Source organism: Mesoplodon mirus, assembly GCF_964341445.2.
Source record: "Mesoplodon mirus genome assembly, chromosome: 15".
In the NCBI taxonomy this organism is placed as follows: Eukaryota; Metazoa; Chordata; class Mammalia; order Artiodactyla; family Ziphiidae; genus Mesoplodon; species Mesoplodon mirus.
This window is the reverse complement of record NC_138991.1, coordinates 10,340,647-10,360,848: the sequence shown is the minus strand read 5'-3', so window position 1 is coordinate 10,360,848 and position 20,202 is coordinate 10,340,647. Positions and strand designations below refer to the sequence as shown.

Sequence of the window (20,202 nt, the reverse complement as noted above, 5' to 3'; positions counted from 1 at the left end):
AAATAAGACCATTTTCTCTATCTCCAGTGGGGCTCCCGAGGGGCGATCTGGCCTCTGTCTTTGGAGGAAAGCTCTGTGTCCCAGCCAGCTGTGTGTAAGGGGTGGGCTCCAGCTCCGGGGGCCAGTGACACCGTGGACGTGAGTCATCAAGGGCAAAGGTCTACAGAGCCTTAGTCATGGGCAAGCCCAGCTTGGAGTCTGACCTTTCCCAGAGGGAAGACCAAGGCAGAGAGACTCCCAGACGAGGTCAAGTGTTTCAGAAGACACCAGACCAGGTGAAGCCCAACCCACGGAGAAAAACAGGTGGGAAGAGGAGGTGTCTTCTCTAAGCGAGTTCCAATGTTTCCAGGGCACTAATTCATGGAAAAGTACTTAATTTAGCAAAAAAAATTTATTTTAAGCATATGCATTTGTATTTATTAAACAAAGCTCAAAATACAACCTTTGGGAACCTCCAAGTCATAAAATGATTCACATTAGGATATGATGACTCAGTGGGAAAGAGGGAATTCCACCACCCACGCCTCCTTTCTAAAAAATCAATTTGCCCTCTCAACAGGTGATAGGGGCCTCTGCCATCAGAGTGGTCCAGAAAATCGTCCAACAAAACAAAACACAAGTTCTCTTCAAACAATTTAAGTTTCAAAGCTGAGTAATCCGACGCGGGCAAGTTTCCAACCTACGCCCCCGCGGGACACAGAGAGCCAGGGAGCTACTTGGCTGGGGCCGGGGGCCTGAATTAAGAAAGATTTACCAGCTGAAAAATTCCAAAACCCTGTGTCATGTGGAGGAACCTTCCAAAACATTGGATCCCACCCAGGCGCAGCGAGTCGCTCAAAGCCATGGCAACCCGGTTTCCGCTGCCACATCACTTTTATTTTTGTGTCCTTAGATTTTTTCCTGTTTTGCAATGTTTTGCTGGGACCCCCGACTCCGCCTGAGGCCTGGGTGGCCGGGCGCCAGGGTTACCAGCTGAAGTCAGGAACAGCCTGGACTTCCCGGCGTGACCTTCGCCTAGAAGGTTACACATTTTTAAAATTTCACAGAATATATAAAGGCTTTTCAGCAATGACTGAAAATGGTAAATAGGAAAGATGCTGATCGTTCTGTTGGGTTCCTCTTTGTCCTCTTGGATGTGACTAGAGAGATTCCTTGGGGATTGATGATAAATGTTGCCTGGGATTCCAGCTCTGTTACCTGCTGTGAGCTGAGCTGGGGCCCATGGCTTGACCTCTGTGAGCCTCGGTTGTCTCATCTGTAAAATGGGGGTAATGCACCTGCCTCTTGGGGCCAGGGTGACTATTAAAGGAGAGGACACATTCACTCAACAATATGTATCAGAACCTACTAAGTGCGAGGGGCTGTTCTGGATGCTGCATATACGGCAGCAAACACCGAGTCGCCGTCCTCAAGGAAGTCTGACGTGGGAGGCATCAGAGACAAGATGATTCCAGTAGAGCTGCGTACTACTGGGAAAACAGGGCAGGGCAATGGGACAGAGAGGGACGGGGCTGTGGCGGAGGCTGAACAACTTCAGAGCAGTTGGTCAAGGAGGGGCTCCTTAAGAAAGTCACCCTGAGCTGAGACTTGGAGGAGTAGGAGGCCACAACCCATGAGGAAACAGCAAAAGCAAAGGTCCTGTGGCAGAAAGGTGTGTGGGGCGTTTGAGGACAGGATGAAGACGGTGTAGCTACAGCCACAGGAGCAAGAGGGCGAATCACAAAAGCTGAAATCAGAGAGACGGGCAAGGGCCAGCACGTACGGGCTCTTGGAAGTCATTCAAATGATTCAAAATGGTAATAAAAACAATATAATAATCATTATTATTACTGCTGCTATAAATAAGATGCCATTTTCCAAAACACCGAGCTTTTCTAACTCAAGAAACACCACGCTACCCCTCTCCTACTGTTTTTCCACCGTCCTCCAATTTGTCATCCTGCTGGAGTGGAAACTGCCAATTCCATCTCAGTCGACGGCTATAAAAAGAACTCTGGAGCTGGTGGTGCCGATGACCCAACAAGGGGGCTAAGATTAGCCCAGGAGGCTGTCCACCTTTCCTTAATGTGGGAACCAGCTGGGGTTCCCCTTCCTTGGAAAACTTCAACTGTTCCACTCCGCCCCACCTCGCAGCGGCCCTGCTGGCCAAACTGTCCATGGAGATGGGAACGGGGCTGCGTTTTGGAAAAAAGAAGTTGAGCAACAGGGATTCCCCCTGCAGAAGGCAGTCCTGGGCTGGGAGGCAAGTTCTTGGGGTCAAAAGAGCAGGACCGGCTCCCTGCAAACACAAGGCAATTCCCCCCCCTGTCTGTCGGAGCCACCCGGAGCCAGATATCCCACCAGAGAAGCCCACCACTTCTCTGAGGGCCCAGGGACACCTCAGACACCCCGGCTTGTCTGTTGGCATCGATCCAGGAACCGTATTCACCCCAGGTTCCTGCACGTTAGACACGCCACAGTCCTAAATGGACCTACCTGGCCTCAGTGACTTGCTGCAGAATTCAAGAGTCTATCTCACCACAAGATGGTTCAAGTCAGTGGCTCAGAGCAGCTAAAGGATCTTCAGACAAATTAACCTGGTTCTGAGCTTTTTCAAAGTAGAATAGCTACAGATGCTTGAGCCAGGCTTCCTAGGGGCCAACCCAGCACTGCCATTTACCAGCTGTGTGATCTTCAATAAGTTATTTAACCTCTCTGTGTTCAGTCTCTCATCAGAAAATAGCTATCTTGTAGGGCTGCCATGAGGAATCAGATTGTTTATGCATATAAAGTGCTTAGAACAAGGCCTGGCACATAGTTTATTATTACTTATTCTTGTTCTTCAATGTCTCTTGGTTCCATGAGATAAAATCGTACCCATCCTTGTCTTTCCACAGCCAAGATATGATGATGATGATGAGAATAATAATAAAAGCTGACATTTAATGAGCATCTATAATGTGCCAAGCTCTATGCAAAGAGCCTAATCTGTATCATCTCATTTAATCTTCTTGTCTCTCAAGTGAAGTAAATCATCTGTATTTTACAAAAGAGGAAATATTGGCTCAGAGAGGTGACACGACTTACCCAGGATGACAAAGCTACCAAACGCAGATCAGGGGTTCGACCCAGGCCGTCTGACCTCAGAGCTATGCTGGTAACCACTGCAGCTTACAGCCTCCCAAAGTCTGCCTGCCAGGCCTGCACTGGGGCAGTGTGTGTCCAATAAACAATGTCTATGGCCTAAGCAATGAGAATACTGGAGAAACCGTAAAAATAACAACAAACACCCCACAGGCACGCCCGATGTGCTGAGTGCCTGCTGCTTGCTTATGCGTTTAACTCTGGGAGGGCAAGACCGTTATTAACTCGCTCACTGGAACCTGAGGTCCAGGGAAACTGAACAACAGAACGATGTTGTATTATCTGCAGGTGAGTCCCCTAACTTCTCCACGCTTAGCCACCTGCCTCCCGCGGGTGTCCGGTTAGATGAGACAAGATGCAGAGCGCGGCAGGCAAAGGGCCCGCCCACAGACAGCATTCAACCAGAGAAAACTATTATCATCCCTCTTCTTATTAACATGCAATTTTTCAAAGTTGAAACAGACTCTGGGTTTTCCTCCCTTCAAGAGGTAAACTGAAATTTCTTCTGAAACCAAGAGAAGGAAAGCTAGAGAGTAAATGCCTTCCAGCCATCCAGCCATCCAGCCGGCAAATACCTATTGGAGGCCCTTGAGTAGCCTCACAAGTAGCCTCACAAGCTCCCTAGACAGTTTAAAGCTGTCTGGCTCCTAACTCCACAAGGAACTTGGTAGCACCTGGCCTCCAAGCCAATCCCTGCACACTTCCAGCAGCCCCTCAAGGAGACTGCCAACCTGGACACAGAGAACAAGATGTCTATATATTACTAGCATTTCCCCTCTGCCAATAAGGTGCCTTGAAGCCATACACTTCTTGTGAAAGTCAGCAGAAGGCCAGCAGGATAACTTCCTGGGCCTGAGGATCCGTCAGGTAATGTTTACTTGGCCATTTACATTTCATGCCCCTCTCCTGCTCAAGAACCCACCATGACTCCCTGTTACCTTACTCATGTGCAGACTAAACCAAGCCGTGTCTCTACCTGGCATCAGGAGACCTCTCTGCTCTGGGCTTCGCCTGCTCATCAAAGCACTTCCTGGTGATAACCAGCCTCTACTCCAGCCACACAGGTTTGCTCTCTGTCTCATGAGAGCCTAGTAACTTCTTGCCACGAGACTGCTGTTCCGCCGCCTGACAAAGTCTCCTCCAAAATGTATCAAGACACTTAAAAATGTGCATGCCCCTTGAATCCACGACACCACATGTAGGCCTCAACCCTAGGAAATAACAATAACAAACAGCATTAGCTAATACATATCAAGCACTTACTATATACAGTTGGCCCTCCAAATCCACAGGTTCCACATCCATGGATCCAACCAACCACAGATAAAAATATTCCAAAAAAAAAATTCCAGAAAGTTCCAAAAAGCAAAACTTGAATTTGCCATTCACTGGCAACTATTTACATAGCATTTACCTGGTATTAGGTCTTATAAGTAACCTAGAGTGATTTAAAGTACATGAGAGGATGTGCATAGCTTCTATGCAAATACTACATCACTGTATACAAAGGACTTGAGCATTTGCAGAGTTTGGTATCCACGGAGATCCTGGCACCAATCTCTTGCAGATACTAAGGGACAACTGTACCAAGCATTTATGAACTCTTAATCGTATGACCACCCTATGAGGTAGAACTGCCACCATTCTCTTTATACAGAGAAGGAAACTGTTGCCCAGAGAGGTTAAGTAACTTGCCCAAGGTCCCCCAGCTAGAAAGTAGTAGACCTGGGCTTTGAACACAAGCCGACTGGCTGGAGAACATGAGTCCTTACCTAGCTGACCAAAGGAATATAGAGGATGTTCATCACTGAGTTACTTATAATAGCACAGAGTTGGAAGCAGCCTAATATCCAATAAAGGGAGAATGGTTAAATAAAGTACTGGACAACCATATGACAGATGCAATGCACCCACTTACACATCTGCGTTCCTCTCCCCTCAAGGCACCACCATAGCCCCTCAAACCCGCAGGGACTGATCAAGTGCCTTCTGAACCACTCAAACCCACCTGTCCTTCTCCCCACTGCCACAGCCTTACTTAATGCCCGTTTTTTGTTTTTGTTTTTTTTGGCAATGGCTTCACCAAACTTCTTTAAAACCATCTGCCTTCTATCATGCTTCCAAAGTGTAAGGAAGCAGTTGTCACACCCTAGTCACAGGGCCAGCCCATCTCAAGAGGCTTTGTGTGAACTGGGAAGAATCACCCCTTCTCTAAGACACTCCGCTTCCTCCCATCAGAAGTTTAGTAACACACAGCTCCAGGACGTATCCAGTTTGAATGGCAGCCCCCAGAGGAGGTACCCTCATGCAGTGCAAAATCCCCACAAGTGGACAACCTGCCTGTGATAGTCTGTGGATCATCCTCAGGGCAGTAAACAAAACAGATGAACACCCCTTTGAATTAACTGGAAATCATGTCATAGGAAGAAAAAAAAAAAAAAAAAAAAAAGCTTGGCCTAGCATCCATAACTATCAAATAAATTACATAATCTGATATTTTTCCTACTTTTGATCACTGTCTTTCTACCATGTCCTCATTGGTAATCACATTAACACAGTCCATATAAGAAAGAATACACAGGTCCAATAAACAGAAACATTAAACCTCTCATAGCAAAGGAGTGCCAAGTCAAAGAAGTACCAATTCAGCAAATATTTTTTTAAATTAAAAAACATGGCACTTCTGGGATGGGGTGAAACCATCACTGATACAGTATTGGTGGAAGTTTCCAATTTGTATATTTCTGGAAGGTAATTTGAATTCTAGAAGCAATATGTATTTAAAGCTCTCAAAATGACTATCCAAAATTGCACTCTGGAATAAACCCTAAATAAACAAAAAAGATACACATGGAGACTCATATAAGAAGATTAATTAATCCTACAAGTATAACAAGATTAACTGCAGTGCTATTTATAATAAAAATATAAGCAGCCAATATTTGTTGACTTACAATATACCTGGTGCCACTATAATTACCTGACATGTATTAACTCATTTAACCCTCGCGACAACCCTATGGGGTAATAACTCTTGCTATTATCATTCTATACATAAAGAAATGGAGGCACAGAAAGGTCAGGTAATTTGCCTAAGATCACAGAGCAAGCAAGTAGCAAAGGCAGGATTTGAACCCACGATATCCAGGGCCAGAGCATGCACGATTAATCATTGTGTTGCTAGCCCTCCCTTCTTGATAACAGTAAAAAAAACTTAAAAGAATGTGTCTCCTGATGTGAAAATATAATTTTTTTTTAAAAGTTAGGGGTGGGGGGCTTCCCTGGTGGCGCAGTGGTTGAGAGTCCGCCTGCCGGTGCAGGGGACGCGGGTTCGTGCCCCGGTCCGGGAAGATCCCACATGCCGCGGAGCCGCTGGGCCCGTGAGCCATGGCTGCTGAGCCTGCGCGTCCGGAGCCTGTGCTCCGCAACGGGAGAGGCCACAACAGGGAGAGGCCCGTGTACCGCAAAAAAAAAAAAAAAAAAAAGAAAAGAAAAAAGTTCGGGGTGGGCAAAACTATCATCCAACAAAACAAGCCAGGATGAGTTGAAATACATTATAACACACTCATGCAATGGTGAACCGTATCGATATCAAGATCCCTGGAGATAAGGGGAATTTCTCATGGGAAGGAGAGCAGGATAGGAAACTCTACACAATGGGATCCATCCCCCAAATCAATGTCACTGGAAAGAAAAAGATGGTCACTTTTGTATGGCCCTCAGAAGGCCCCCTGACCTGTGGTCTTCTCGGTAAACACGACTTTGGACTCGGCCGTGAAGTTCTGTCCCGTGAGAATCATCTGCTGGCCTCCGTAGACCAGGCAGCTGTCGATGTCTTGTCTTTCCACCATGGGCAGCTCATGGGCGGATCGCTGGGCTGCGGGCGAGAGAAAAAGAAGACACTGTGATGACAGGAGACGCCCATGCAGAATTGTCCAGTGATTTCACGGGAACGGGACACAATGCACTCTGCCCACCTTTGTCACTTGTTGTCATTGCAACATGGAAGCCTCACCCCTGGCAACCAGTGACTATGCAAATGTTATGTTCTCGTCAAAATGCTCCAAGTAATTTGGGCTAATTTTCTCCTAACAACACGTTTCATTTTCATGAATCAAGAGACAGATGCCTGTTCTCCTTTTAGGGAGGAAAGGAGAGTAAGAATTTGATTTTTTTTTTTTTTAATAAAAGGATGGGCAAATCGACTTTTTTGTAAGAGATTTCCTTTGCTAGAATGTCCTCTCTTCTCCTGCACTTGATGTCAGCAACACGCGAAGGGCTCACGGATGTAAACTTTAGGACCTGATTCCTAAAGGTCCAGATGCCTTGGCCTTGGAATTCGTTTGCCATCCTGAACATGATTTGCCCCCATCACTTCTCTGGCCACACTTCCTAGAACTCCCCCTTGCTCACTCTGCTCCAGTCACACTTCTAGAATGTTCTCACCACCTCTCAAACCTACATAGCATGCTCCTATCTTTCAATGTCTGCCCTTTCAAGTCCTTCTCTCTGGAAGGTTCTTCCCTGATTACCGGCATGGCTGCCTTCCTCACTTCTTGCAGGTTTCTCCTCAGATGTCACCTCCTCAGAGCAGCTTCCTTACCCCAACCCTTCCACTCTCCCCCTCAGAGTTAAAACAGCAGCACCCACCCTCCCTCCATCTGTCTGGATGTGTCTCTCCCTCTTTCCCCTTTATCCTGCTTAATCATTTCCAAAGAACTTTCCACTTTCAGACGCACTACATGTAGCTTTACTGGTTCATTTGTCTTTTGTCTCTTCCCCACGAGAACGTGAGCCCAGGAGGGAGGAGCGCTGCTTTGTGCATGCTGTGAGCCCAGGACTGGGGACAGTTCCTAGGACTTAGCAGGGGATGCCTGAGATGGATGGATGCAAGTATTGATAGATGGAAGGAAGGCAGGAAGGAAAGAAAGAAAGAGAGAGGCAGGGTTGATGGATGGATGGATGGAGATACGTATGGATACAGATGTGTCTCAATATATCTTGACACACATATATATATCGGTATCTCTACACATCTGCACCTACATCTTCATCTGTATCTACCATGAGGAATGGCACAGCTTGAGTGTTTAACCACAATGACATACTTGAATGCTCACAGTAACCTTCTAAGGAAAGAAGCACTAAAATTATTCACCTTTGGGGAGCAAACTAAAGCCTAGGAGAAGTCAGATGGGGTGACACTTAGATTTGACCCCTCCAGAACTGGTTTGTCCAGCTCCAGAGCCCCATCTCCTAGCCCCTCCAGCCAACCAGTTCTTCTGAAGGTGGGCTGCAGGAAAGAATGAAGACCCTCTCCAGATGCCTTTCCTGGGCAGGGTGAGAAATGGGTCCCATCCAGCATGAGGGACCATCTCCTCGGCCTCGCCTTGGCAGTGTGGGCCGAAGAGGCCGGCCCTCCCTGGGTGAGTCAGCCTGAGCTCCTGGCCTTCCTCCCAGAGCCCAAGAACTGGGCAGAGGGCCAGCCCTTTCCGTGCCAGGGGCCTGCGGACCTCCCCATCCGGGAGCCGGGGACGCAGCCACGTGAGGCCCGAGGCTCAAACCCAACCCTGTCCTCCTGGATGGCCTGGGCCTCCAGGTCCAGCACCCCCTCCCTTCGGCCCCGGAGCCACGTTGAAATCAGTCCCTTCAGGAGCAGCCACACACTTGGTGACATTTAAGGAGTCTGCTGGACCAGACGCTGGACCAGACGCTCCCAGACACTTGACATTGAAAATGCAGCTGGATGACTCTCAGTGATGGCCCTGCCGGTATCTTCCCAGCCCAGGCTCAGCCCAGGCTCTCTGTTCCCAGGGCCCCACCAGCCAGTGCGGTTCTAAGGGGCTGCCAGCTCAGAGTACGTATTAAAAAGGCCTCTCTGCAGAAGCTGCTAATTTCTCCCACATGGGCCAGGTTATTAAGCCTTTCTTTCAACAGAGGAGTTTTGTATGACTTCCTAATTGAGCTGCCACCAATGGGGATTTACTAGCAGTGAAAGCAGCAGCCACACCACCTAGAAGAGCAGGTCCCGGCTTTTAAGATCTGCCTTTGATGCGTCTGGGGGGCCAGTGGGGGCTTTTGGTCCCAGGGATGGGTGGGGAGGCGGCAAGAGCCACCCTTCCCATTTTGCAGGTGGAAAGCCTGAGTCATGGCTCCTGGGCAAGCCGGCCAAGGGCTCCCAAGCCAGCGAGGCCAGGGACTGGACGTGGCCATGAGCTCTCAGCAGTGGGCGGGAGGCTGGGCTGGACGGCTGCTCCGTGAATCACTGTGCATTGCTGTGAACACAACTCGGCTATTTCCTGAAGCAAACTCATTGCTTCTCCCTCCACAGCCTCACAGTTTCAAGCAACTAACTGATTCTCCCTTTGCCAAGTCTGCATTTCCTGCTCCTTCCCCTTACTGAATCAGGAAAACTATCTTTTCTAATGAAAATTTAAAGAGTCCAGTCCGGCTTCCCGTAAGCTTTTATCTGGACTCCAGTCTTGCAACTCGAAGTGTGGGCCGAGCACATCAGCATCAAGGGAAGGGGGGGCGGTATTATTAGAGGTGCAGAACCTCGTGCCCCACCCCAGACCTACTGAACCCACATCTGCAGCTTAACAAGGAATCCACGTGATTCTTATGAACTATCAAGTCTGAGAAGAACTGCTTAGTGCTGGCTACACATGAGAATCAGCTGGGGAGCTGAAACAATAATGACCCCCCTGGCCCTAATTCCACCGTTTTACAGACAGAAAGACAGATGCTCAGAACTCGGCTTCATGGAGAGGCAGCTCCTGCCTGGGTGAGGCTGTCGTGTTGGAGGGTCCTCAGTTCCAGCTCAAGTCCCCACCAGGTGATCCTTGCACAGGGCTTCCCAGCTCTAAACCTCACTTTTCCCATCTGAAAAATGGGGCTGTTAGCAGACCCATCTCACAGGCTGTTGTGAGGGTTAAATGGGAGAATTCACAGGAGGTGTACTTGGCTCAATAAGTACCGGCCAGTACGGTGAACAACGCGAAGAGCTGTAGCTCCTTGAGCAGCTGCCCTGTGCTCAGCGCCAGGAACCACTGTTGTCTTGTCTTAGCTATTTCACCAAATAAGTACGGACCGTGTCCACGTGTTTACACACAGCACTGCTCTCTTCACTGCTGTTCTTGGTGGATCCCGACCCAAAACCCAGGTTTCTTAGCCCTGAATCCCAGCATTTTTCAAAGGGAGCTTCCCAGGTCACCTGCAGCCGAATCACCTGGTTGGGGGAGGTGCTTAATAAAAATGCAGCTCCCCAGGCCACACCCCCAACACCCCCCCCCCAATCTCCTAGAGGAGCCTGGACATTTGCATTTAAACAATCTTTCCAGGCGACTTGTTACACACATTCTGTTTGACAGCCAGGTCTCACACTTAAGAGGCCACCTGAGGACAAGGAGACCTCCTCCAGGGGAGGACCCCGCATCCTCAGAGAGCCCAGAGGCAAAGCAAATGAATCCAATTAGCCTCTGAAAGAGGAACTGAAGACAGGCAAACAGCAACCAAAACTACCCTCCTGGGGTCCACTTCCTTCTCTCTCTCTGATGCAGCCTCCAACACCTAGGGCTACTAATTGGTGTGATGCGGTCCAGGACCTATGGGAGGGCTCTCCGCAAGCCCACTGGGCCCCCCAGGCCTGAACCACCACCCGCAGCCGTCCCCACCGAGTCCCATTCGGCTCTTCAACCACTGGAAATTCCAGACCCTCCAAACCCCAAACCCTGCAGTGTTCTAACCAAACAGGGGGCCGCCAGCTTAAAGCCAAGCCCACGGCCCAGGTCTCACCTGTGGGTGGAGGCTAGACCCTCAGCTCTGGCTTAAGCATCAAGGTGGCCCGCGAAGCCAGGAGACTACCTCAGGCTTCCCTCCTGCCCCTGGATTCTGGCACGTCATAAAGTGGCTTGGGGCTCCTACGTTTTATGAGCTCTGAATCAACAGGGCGCTGTTGGTTTAGCCAGTTTGGGTGTTTACTTTCACTAGCAACAGTGGCTGATTGGGAGCGGAGCCGGGGGTAAAGGCTCAGAGAGGGAAATTCACACCGGGCAGGGGTCCTCCAGGTCAGCCTGGACAGGGGACTGTCTGCAATTTGCCCTGTCACAAGGCTGCCTGGCCAAGAATGATGATCTACCCAAGAACCTCAGGAGAGAGGGGGGAGAAGCTGGTCAGGGAAATTTGGTTGTGCAGAATGGGTGGGTTCTGCTAATAACAGCGAATAATTACAGCTGCCATAGAGAGTGCCTCGGATTCCAGCACTTTTTTTTTTTTTTTTTTTTTTTTTCCTTTTTTTTTGCGGTACGCGGGCCTCTCACCGTCGTGGCCTCTCCCGTTGCGGAGCACAGGCTCCGGACGCGCAGGCCCAGCGGCCATGGCTCACGGGCCCAGCCGCACCGCGGCACGTGGGATCTTCCTGGACCGGGGCACGAACCCGCATCCCCTGCATCGGCAGGCGGACTCTCAACCACTGCACCACCAGGGAAGCCCCCAGCACTTTTTATATATGTTTTTGTTTATATTATAAAGCACACACATGAAGAAGCAACTCACGGTCATGGGTCAAAGTAAGGACGCTGCCACGTGAGAGCCTGAGTTCGAAGCCCAGCTCGGTGACATCCAAGCTTTGGGACCTTGGGCAAGTCATTTAATCTCTCTGTGCCTCTGTTTTCTCATCTATAAAATGGGACTCATCATAGGGCCAACCTCAGAGAGCGGTTTGCAGATTAAATGAGCTAATGCACAGGAAGTGAGTGGCACCTCATCGGGGCTCAATGAATGACCGTTGTGTTTATTTTTATTGCTAAACTTCATGAGACCACAAGCAGGAATGATTCCCATTTTGGAGGTGAGGGCGCTGAGTCTCCCAAAGGAGAAGTCACATGCCTGAGGGCTCACAGCTACGTAAGGCAGACAGGCAGAACTTGAACCCAGACTGTGGGATTCCCCTACCCAGAGGGACCCCTTTTTAGTAAAATGGAGAAGGACCCACTGGGAAAGCCGCCAGCCAGCCCGGACCAGGAGGAGAGCCCCCTTCAGTCTCACTCTGGCCCAAGCACTGACCACCCCCCATCCCAGCTGCTGTAAACGCTTCCTGTCTGTACATCAGGGCCTGTCCTTGGCTGTGAGCCTGGCCCGGCTGAGCCGGGCCTGGTCCAGAACATGGTGCTAACTCAGGCCTCGCCTGGGAGGGGCCGGGAGCAGGGCCGGCAGACTGGCCCCTCAGGCTCCCTCAGACCCCACCATGGCCACTGATGGGTCGTCCCTGGGAAGCGGGAGGCTGGGACAGAGGAATCCAATTCTCCCTGAGTATGGGGTTCGCCTCTGGGAGGGACCCGTCAGCATTCACGGCACGGGACTGGGGCACGGTGTCTGCAAATGCAGGGGGTCTGCAGTGCATGAGACCACCTGCCACTTCTGACCTCAGGGGATCTCAGCTTCCTCATACGGAAAAAGGAGCACAAACAGCGGCCCTGAAAGACTGGTACCTCTCGTCCAATCCCCACGGTGCTGGGTCCATAGGAGGGGCTCTTATTCTTCTCCATTCCAATACATTACCAAGGAGCCCCCGCAGAACATTCCCACATATCTCCAGTAACCAAGACCCTTCCAGGCGGCTCCATGAATCTCCATTTGACTAATGAGCTCCCTGGTCACTGGGGGACCCAGGCAGCCCAGACAGAGAAAAGGACATGGGTTTTTAACCCCCAGCTCTTGCCCCTTCCCTTGCCAGCCACGTGACTCTCAAATCAGTCAGCCCTTCTGAACCTCAGCCCGCTAGATATAAGCTCAGAGTCTTTGAGTCTTCCCAGGCTACGATGAGGGTAGAAACAAGTTAATAGACGTGACAGTTGGGGGCAGATGGCACTTGGCAGCTCTTCAATAAAGGGGAGTTTTGCCTCCCCAGCCCCGCCAAACTAGCTCAGTAAAAGGCCATAATCGCAGGGTCAGGTAACCATATCAATCAGTGGAGAAGCCACCCCAATCCTGGGCTCCCCAAAAACTCAGCTTTCCTGTAATCGCCACCCAGCCAACCCACAGCACCAGACAGATAATCATCCAAGCTCCTCTTAGCAGCAGGGCGTGCGGCTTGCTGCCAGCTTGCCTGAAACAATTAGTGTTTGTTAAACTCCCACACCTACTGCTGCCTGGGCTGTGGGCTCTCGGCAGTGACAGAGTGGCAACCAGAGGTATGTAACGTCTGCTTTGCAGAGCTACAGGGAGGGCTGCAAGTGGGAAAGTATGAGACATACCAGAAGAGAGGCATTGGGGTTATTCTACTGTCCTGAGATAGGTACTACTACCATCCCCATTTTACAGATGAGAAAACTGAGGCACAGAGTGCTAAGTAACTTGCCCGGGACTAAACAGCTAGTAAGTGGCAGAGGCAGGATGTGAGCCCAGAACCACAGTCCTAACCATCACCCTAACCCTGCTTCTTCCCATCATGTTGGTTTTCTGATGTTTCTGAATGTGGTCCCTTAGTCATTGCTTAAAAGCCACCTTAGAGAGCCAGGGCGGACAAAGGCCTGGCCTTCCTGCCCTCTGCCCAAATTTCACCCAAGATTTACTGCTACAGGGTCTCGAGGGAGACAATCCATTGCAGAGTGGTGGGAGGGTGCCCACAGTTCCCTAAGGGTCGCTGATCTGGTCTCCAGTTTATATGAGATGACGTCATCCTTTGGAGTTCTGGCCCAAATTAGTCTGTCACTCGTGATGTAGCTCAACCTTGGTGTCCTGGGATCCAGCACGACATGGTCGTCACAGTTGGCCTGGCCCCTTACTAGCTGTGTGATCACAGGCAATTAGTTTAACCTCTCTGTGCTTCAGTTTTCCCATCTATAAAATTGGAACAGATGCTGAGTTCCTGGTGTCCTCACAATGATTTAGCAGCAACAGAGAAAGTGCTCGACATACAGCAGGTGACTGATAATAGTTCCTTGTCCTTTACCTCTTCCCCCCTCATGTCCCCCTCATGTCCTTCCTTCCTTCATTTGGTCTTCAAGTATTTACTAGCATCTACTATGTGCCAGGCACTGTGCTAAACAAGTTTTAAAATATAAATCACATCATGCCAGTCCCTTATGTAGAATTCAAGGCTTCCTGTTTCACTTAGAATAAAATCCAAAGTCCCCTGCTTCCTCTCAGACCTCACCTCCTACACCTCTCCCTACCCCTGTCACTCCACACTGCCTCCCTGGCTGCCTTTCTGTTCCCTGACGATGCCAAGCTTATCCCTGCCTTAGGGCTTTGCACCTGCTCTACCCTCCAGCTGGGCCATACTCCCCCGTCACTCAGGTCCAGGATAACAAGCCACCTCTTCAGAGAGGTCTTCCCTGATCAGAATGACTAAGGTTGCTGCTCCCCCACCCCCAAGTCACTAACACATGATCTTAGTTATTTTCATCATGACAGTTAGCTCTGTGTGAAATGATGTCTCTGCCTGCTTGTTGACTGTGTGTTTTCCCCACCAGAATGTGACCTCCATGATGGCCACGACTTTGGTTTGTTCACTGCTGGATCCCCAGTTCCTAGTACTATATAATGCACTCCAAATATATTTTTAATTAAAAGAATAATGTTAAGGGGCCTGTAAGAATTATGTGGGTCGTTCTGGCTTCTGGAAGGAGCAGATGGACAAGAGAGCATCTCTGATTTATGAAGCAAAGCAAAATCAATTTGCCTGTCTGACCTGATTCTAAGGATTTCCATAAAGCACTGCTGTGTGGTCCCCCACCTTCCATGTCAGACTTAGGAGAGTGTAGTGGAGGAGTAAAGGGGAGGTGGTGAGGCAGGGAACAGTCTTCGGCTGTCTAAGCTCTCACTTTCAGAAAAAGGCAGAGGAAACAACTGAATTTCCATATGGAAAACAATGGAACCGGACCCTATCTCACACCATAAGCAAAAATTAACCTGATATGGTTTGTATCCCTAAACCTAAAAGCCAGAATCAAAAAGCTTCTAGAAGAAAACAGAAGAGAAGATGTCTGCTATCTTCAGATAGATGGAGATTTCTTGGGAGAATATAACGAGTAATCATCCCAAAAGAAAAGAAAATAATAAATTAGACATCATCAAAATAAAATATTGATGTTCTTAATAAGACACAGTTGAGAAAATAAATAGGCAAGCCACAGACGGGGGGGGGAAATATTCATAATACATAAATCCGACAACAGGTTCATACCCAATGCAAAAGAACTACTGTAGATTAACAGTAAAAATATGAGTAACCCAATAACAAATGGGCAAAAGCTCTGAACAAACACTTCACCAAAGAAGACACAGGATAGCCAATAAGCACAAAGATTAGGGCTCAGCATCATTAGTCTTTAGGGAAATGCAAATTATGGGTTATGCACAATGAGATACCATTTTACTCACTGTAATGGCTACAATTAAAAAGACTGACAAAGCCAAATATTAGTGAGCAAGTGGAATTCTCAGACACTCTTGTACATACAGAGTGTAAAACGATTTGGAAAATACATAAATTGAAACATATGTTTTTTTCCCCGTGACCCAGCAATTCCATTGCTGGGTATTTACCCAAAAGAAATGAAAGCATCTGTCCACAAAGGCCTTGAAGGGAAATGTTCATAGCAGCCTTATTCATGATCCCCAAACCCCAGAAACAACCCAAATGTCTATCAGTGGTAAATAAACAATAGTTATATTCATACAATTGAATACTGTTCAGCAACAAAAAAAAAAGAATGAACCACCAAATCACCCAATCACAGTGATGGATCTCAAAAATATCATGCTAAGTAAAACAAACCAGACACGAAAGAGTCCATACTGTACTATTCCATTACATGAAGTTCTAAAATGGGGAAAGCTCATCTATGGCTATAGAAATCAGAACAGTGGTTGCCTGTGTATGGGGCTGGGGAGGGGGCACTGGCTGAGGGGTAGGAGGAAACTTTCAAGAACGAAGGGAAACGCCCTGTATCTTGTTTTGAGTGGTGGTCACACTGGTGTATACAATTGTCAAAACCACTGAACAAAAGATTTACGGTCTGTGAAATCTAGTGTATCTTAATTATACTGTGGTAAAACACATTTATGTCACGAAAAGGGAGAGACTGAAAACACCATGTGAGAAAAGCCATTTTCTAGTCCACACCTCATACCCATGCCCCCAGTTCCTGCAAAACGAGCAAAGTGAATTTACACTCTGTGCTCTGAGTGGGCAGGGCTCGGTGGGAAATTGCTCTAGGTGTTTCCTGAAATGTGATGAAGAGAGGCCCCTTTGCAGGGCAAGGAGAAAACCCAAGGAAAGTTCTCACGGGAGAAGGCATCTGCCCCTGGGGACACATCCACTCTGTCTCGTGGCTGCCTCTCTCTCCTGCTGGGCAGCCTGGGGACACTGTTTTCACACTTTCATTTTTTTCAACAAACATTCTAGAGACAGTTGCTATGTGCCAGGCCCTGGCTAACACCCACTGGTCCCTAACCTTACCTAAGAGAGATTGATAAGTAAATTGGGTGTCAGTGCACAGAGAGGGGACCCTATACCCTGTGGGGTGAGGGCAAGCTTCCTCCTCGAGGGGCCATCTAAACTGGGGCCTTGGATAAGGAGGGGTTAACTAAGCAACTGAAGGATGCAGGCACCCCACCTCCCAGCAATAGGTCTCTAACTATGCCGCATGTCAGAAGCACTAGGCACCTCTGAAGTCTCTGGGTTTAGGCCTCAATGCAGACCAACTGAATCAGAGTTTCTGGGGAGGTATCCAGGCATCATATTTTTTCTTAGAAGTCCCCAGGTGATTCCAACATGCAGCTAAGATTGTTCTGGATGGAGATGACATCACAGGCAGAAGCCTAGGAGCCAGAGGAAGAGGCCCGTGGATTTGGGAATTGCGGAGCAGAGAGAAGAGTGAAGCCGAGAAGTGCAGCTGAGGAGGTGTCGTGGGTTGAACTGAGCCCCCATCAAGACTTCCTGCCCACCCAGAACCTCAGAATGTGACCTCATTTGGAAACAGGGTCTTCAGTGATGTGAATAAGGATGAAGATGAAATCATCCTGGATTGCGGGGTCCTAAACCCCATGAGAGTGTCCTTAGAAGAGACAAAAAAGGGCACACAGAGAAGGCCACGTGAAGATGGAGGTAGAGATTGGAGTGATGTGTCTACAGGCCAAGGAATGCTGGTGATCACCGGCCACCACCATAGGAGAGGGGCCGGAACAGACTCTCCCTCAGAGCCTCCAAAAAGGAACCAGTCCTGATGACACCTTGATTTCGGGCTTCTGGCTTTCGGATCTGTGGGAGAATCAATTTCTATGGCTGGAAGGCTCCCAGGTGGTGGTAATTGGCTTCACCAGCCCTGGAAACTCGCACAAGAGGGAAGCAAGGGTTCCACCACCACAAGGGAACTTGGAGTTGAAGCTGAGAGCTCTCAGAAGCCCAGGGGGTAAGGAGAACTGTCCCATTCCAAGGGTCCCAGACGAGGAAAGACTGCCCACAGCTGTGACCGTGTGCAGGGTCTCTGTTGGGCAAGACAAGGGTGTTGCCTTCTGACCTCTTCCACGTTTTCCTCCAAGTGGGAGGAGGGTGGGGCAGCCTCCAGAGCTTGGGAGACCAGAGAAGGTTCAAAAGAGTCTCTGCTGAGAATAGGGGAGGGAACTCAAAGGACCTCCCTGGCAACACTGAAGATCCGCTGGAAATAGAAAACTAGAAACATGGGGCGTCCCTCTGTGCACAGGTGAGATTTGACCTTGGGCACACTGGCCTATAAATAAATAGAAGAAATCTGCCTTTCTAGCAAGTAACTCCACTTTCCAAAGAGTGGCCTCCAGTAGCTTGTTCAAGACTTTTCTACTAGATTCTGAGAACTCAAACCTTGATCCCTGAGACGTCACGTAAAAGACATCTCCAAAGTAAATAAGTTAGCCTTGCAAATAAGCACCAGCCCACTGAGTGTTTTTCTTACCAACCTATCTTCCCCAAGGGGTGTACATGAAGTCAGTGAGTCAACAAATATTTATTGTACACATACTGTGTTGATACATGTCACAGACTAATTTGTCAACAAATATTGAATATCTCCTTAAGGATCAAACAAACAGTAATTCAATTAGTCCATAAATATTTATGGAACTGCCAGGCACTGATCCAGGAAAACAGAACAAAGGAGGAGATAAAAATGACAGAAGGCTCTGCCTTCCCTCTGTGAGAGGGAAAGCGGCCCATTGGTAGCTCCACTTGGTATTGCCAGAAAGGCTGGTGTTGTAGAAACCAAAGGAAGCTATTTCACAGAACTAGAAAGTTGGAGACTCTGCCTCCGCTACCTACCGAGTAAAAATGAGTAAATCACTTTAACAAGAAATCACCTTACCAAGAAAGTCTCAGTTTCCTTATCTGTCAAAGCACAGTAGTTGAATCAGCCAAACACTTTTTTTTTTTTTTTTTTTGGAGGGGTACGCGGGCCTCTCACTGCTGCGGCCCCTCCCGTTGCAGAGCACAGGCTCCGGACGCGCAGGCTCAGCGGCCATGGCCCACGGGCCCAGCCGCTCCGCGGCACGTGGGATCCTCCCGGACCGGGGCACGAACCCGCGTCCCCTGCATCGGCAGGCGGACCCTCAACCACTGCGCCACCAGGGAAGCCCCAAACACTTTTTTATAAGAATAGGAAAACAGGGCCTCCCTGGTGGCGCAGTGGTTGGGAGTCCGCCTGCCGGTGCAGGGGACGCGGGTTCGTGCCCCGGTCCGGGAGGATCCCACGTGCCGCGGAGCGGCTGGGCCCGTGGGCCATGGCCGCTGGGCCTGTGCGTCCGGAGCCTGTGCTCCGCAACGGGAGGGGCCACAGCAGTGAGAGGCCCGCGTACAGCAAAAAAAAAAAAAAAAAAAAAGAATAGGAAAACAAAACAAAAAAAACTGCTATGTTCAAAGTTCAAACAACTTTTAACACCCTGAGGATCTTGCTGGAGGTGCATGCAGCCAGTGATGATCCTTAAAGTCTCAGATTGACAGGAGACAGAATGACTTGAAGGACCCAAAGATGGAGAGGAACAGGAGCTCCTATAAATGGTCCCTCCTGAGGCCTTCTCATCCCCACCTTGCTACAAACCACAGCCCCATCCTGGAGACTGAGTCATTTGCCAGAAAGGCAAGACCTTATCTTCTCAAAATCCCCCAAATCACTGAGGAAGAGCCTGAGTTTCCTTCCCCAAATGTCTTGAGATGTTCAAAACCAAGACCAGGGTGGGGCAGTCACCACGACTAAGCACTTGAGGGACAGGGGTGGGGTCTGCTGGGCAGAGGAGGGGAATTCCTCCTCTGTTTCTGTGATGATGTTTTTCAAACACTTGTTTTCCTTTGTTGTCTGCTGTGGGGGCCTTCCCCTCTAACTTCAGAGCACAAACTCACCACCACATTCAGCCTGGTCCTCATCCTGACTCACCAGCCTAGAAGAGATCCCAGGCCTCCTTCATCCTTTTCCAAAGACCAATCAAGACCAAGTTCTGGCTTCTCTACCAAAGAGGGTCCACCCTCTCCTCCTGCTGGCTGAAGGCCAGTCTTCCTCAATGCTTTTTGCATAAAATATTCATACTTTTCCTTTCCTCATTAGTGTCTGATTAAGACTACCTCTGATGAATCCAAGCCACGTGCAGTTCTCAGCTGACCGACAGAGTATTTTGACTTTGTTGTCGCTTTTTTAAAAATCAGGAGATTATTGGTTTATCTTAAAAAAAAAAATCAGGGGCTTCCCTGGTGGCGCAGTGGTTGAGAGTCCGCCTGCCGATGCAGGGGACGCGGGTTCGTGCCCCGGTCCGGGAAGATCCCACATGCCGCAGAGCGGCTGGGCCCGTGAGCCATGGCCGCTGAGTCTGTGCGTCTGGAGCCTGTGCTCCGCAACGGGAGAGGCCACAACAGTGAGAGGCCCGCGTACCACAAAAAAAAAAAAAAAAAAAAAAAATCAGATTTGGCCACACTGAGTCGACACTCCCACATGGAAACACTGGCTGGATTTGGGTAAGAGCAACCCATTTAGGTGGGGAATGTGCCACCCTGGTCCCCAGTCTCTACCACTACTACCCACCCAACCCACTCCACTCATGTCCACGACCTCCCTC

At 49.2% G+C, this 20,202-nt stretch overlaps 1 protein-coding gene across 6 annotated transcripts in view; it reads right to left on the bottom strand.

The window, feature by feature from the left end:
• NFATC2 (nuclear factor of activated T cells 2) overlaps positions 1–20,202 on the bottom strand; it is a 160,699-nt gene that overhangs the window by 58,657 nt on the left and 81,840 nt on the right. For all 6 annotated transcript variants that reach the window (XM_082600579.1, XM_082600578.1, XM_082600576.1 and 3 more), the window contains one exon: positions 6,860–7,000. In XM_082600579.1, coding sequence (XP_082456705.1) covers positions 6,860–7,000 — 141 coding nt within the window. The remainder of the gene's footprint in view (positions 1–6,859; positions 7,001–20,202) is intronic.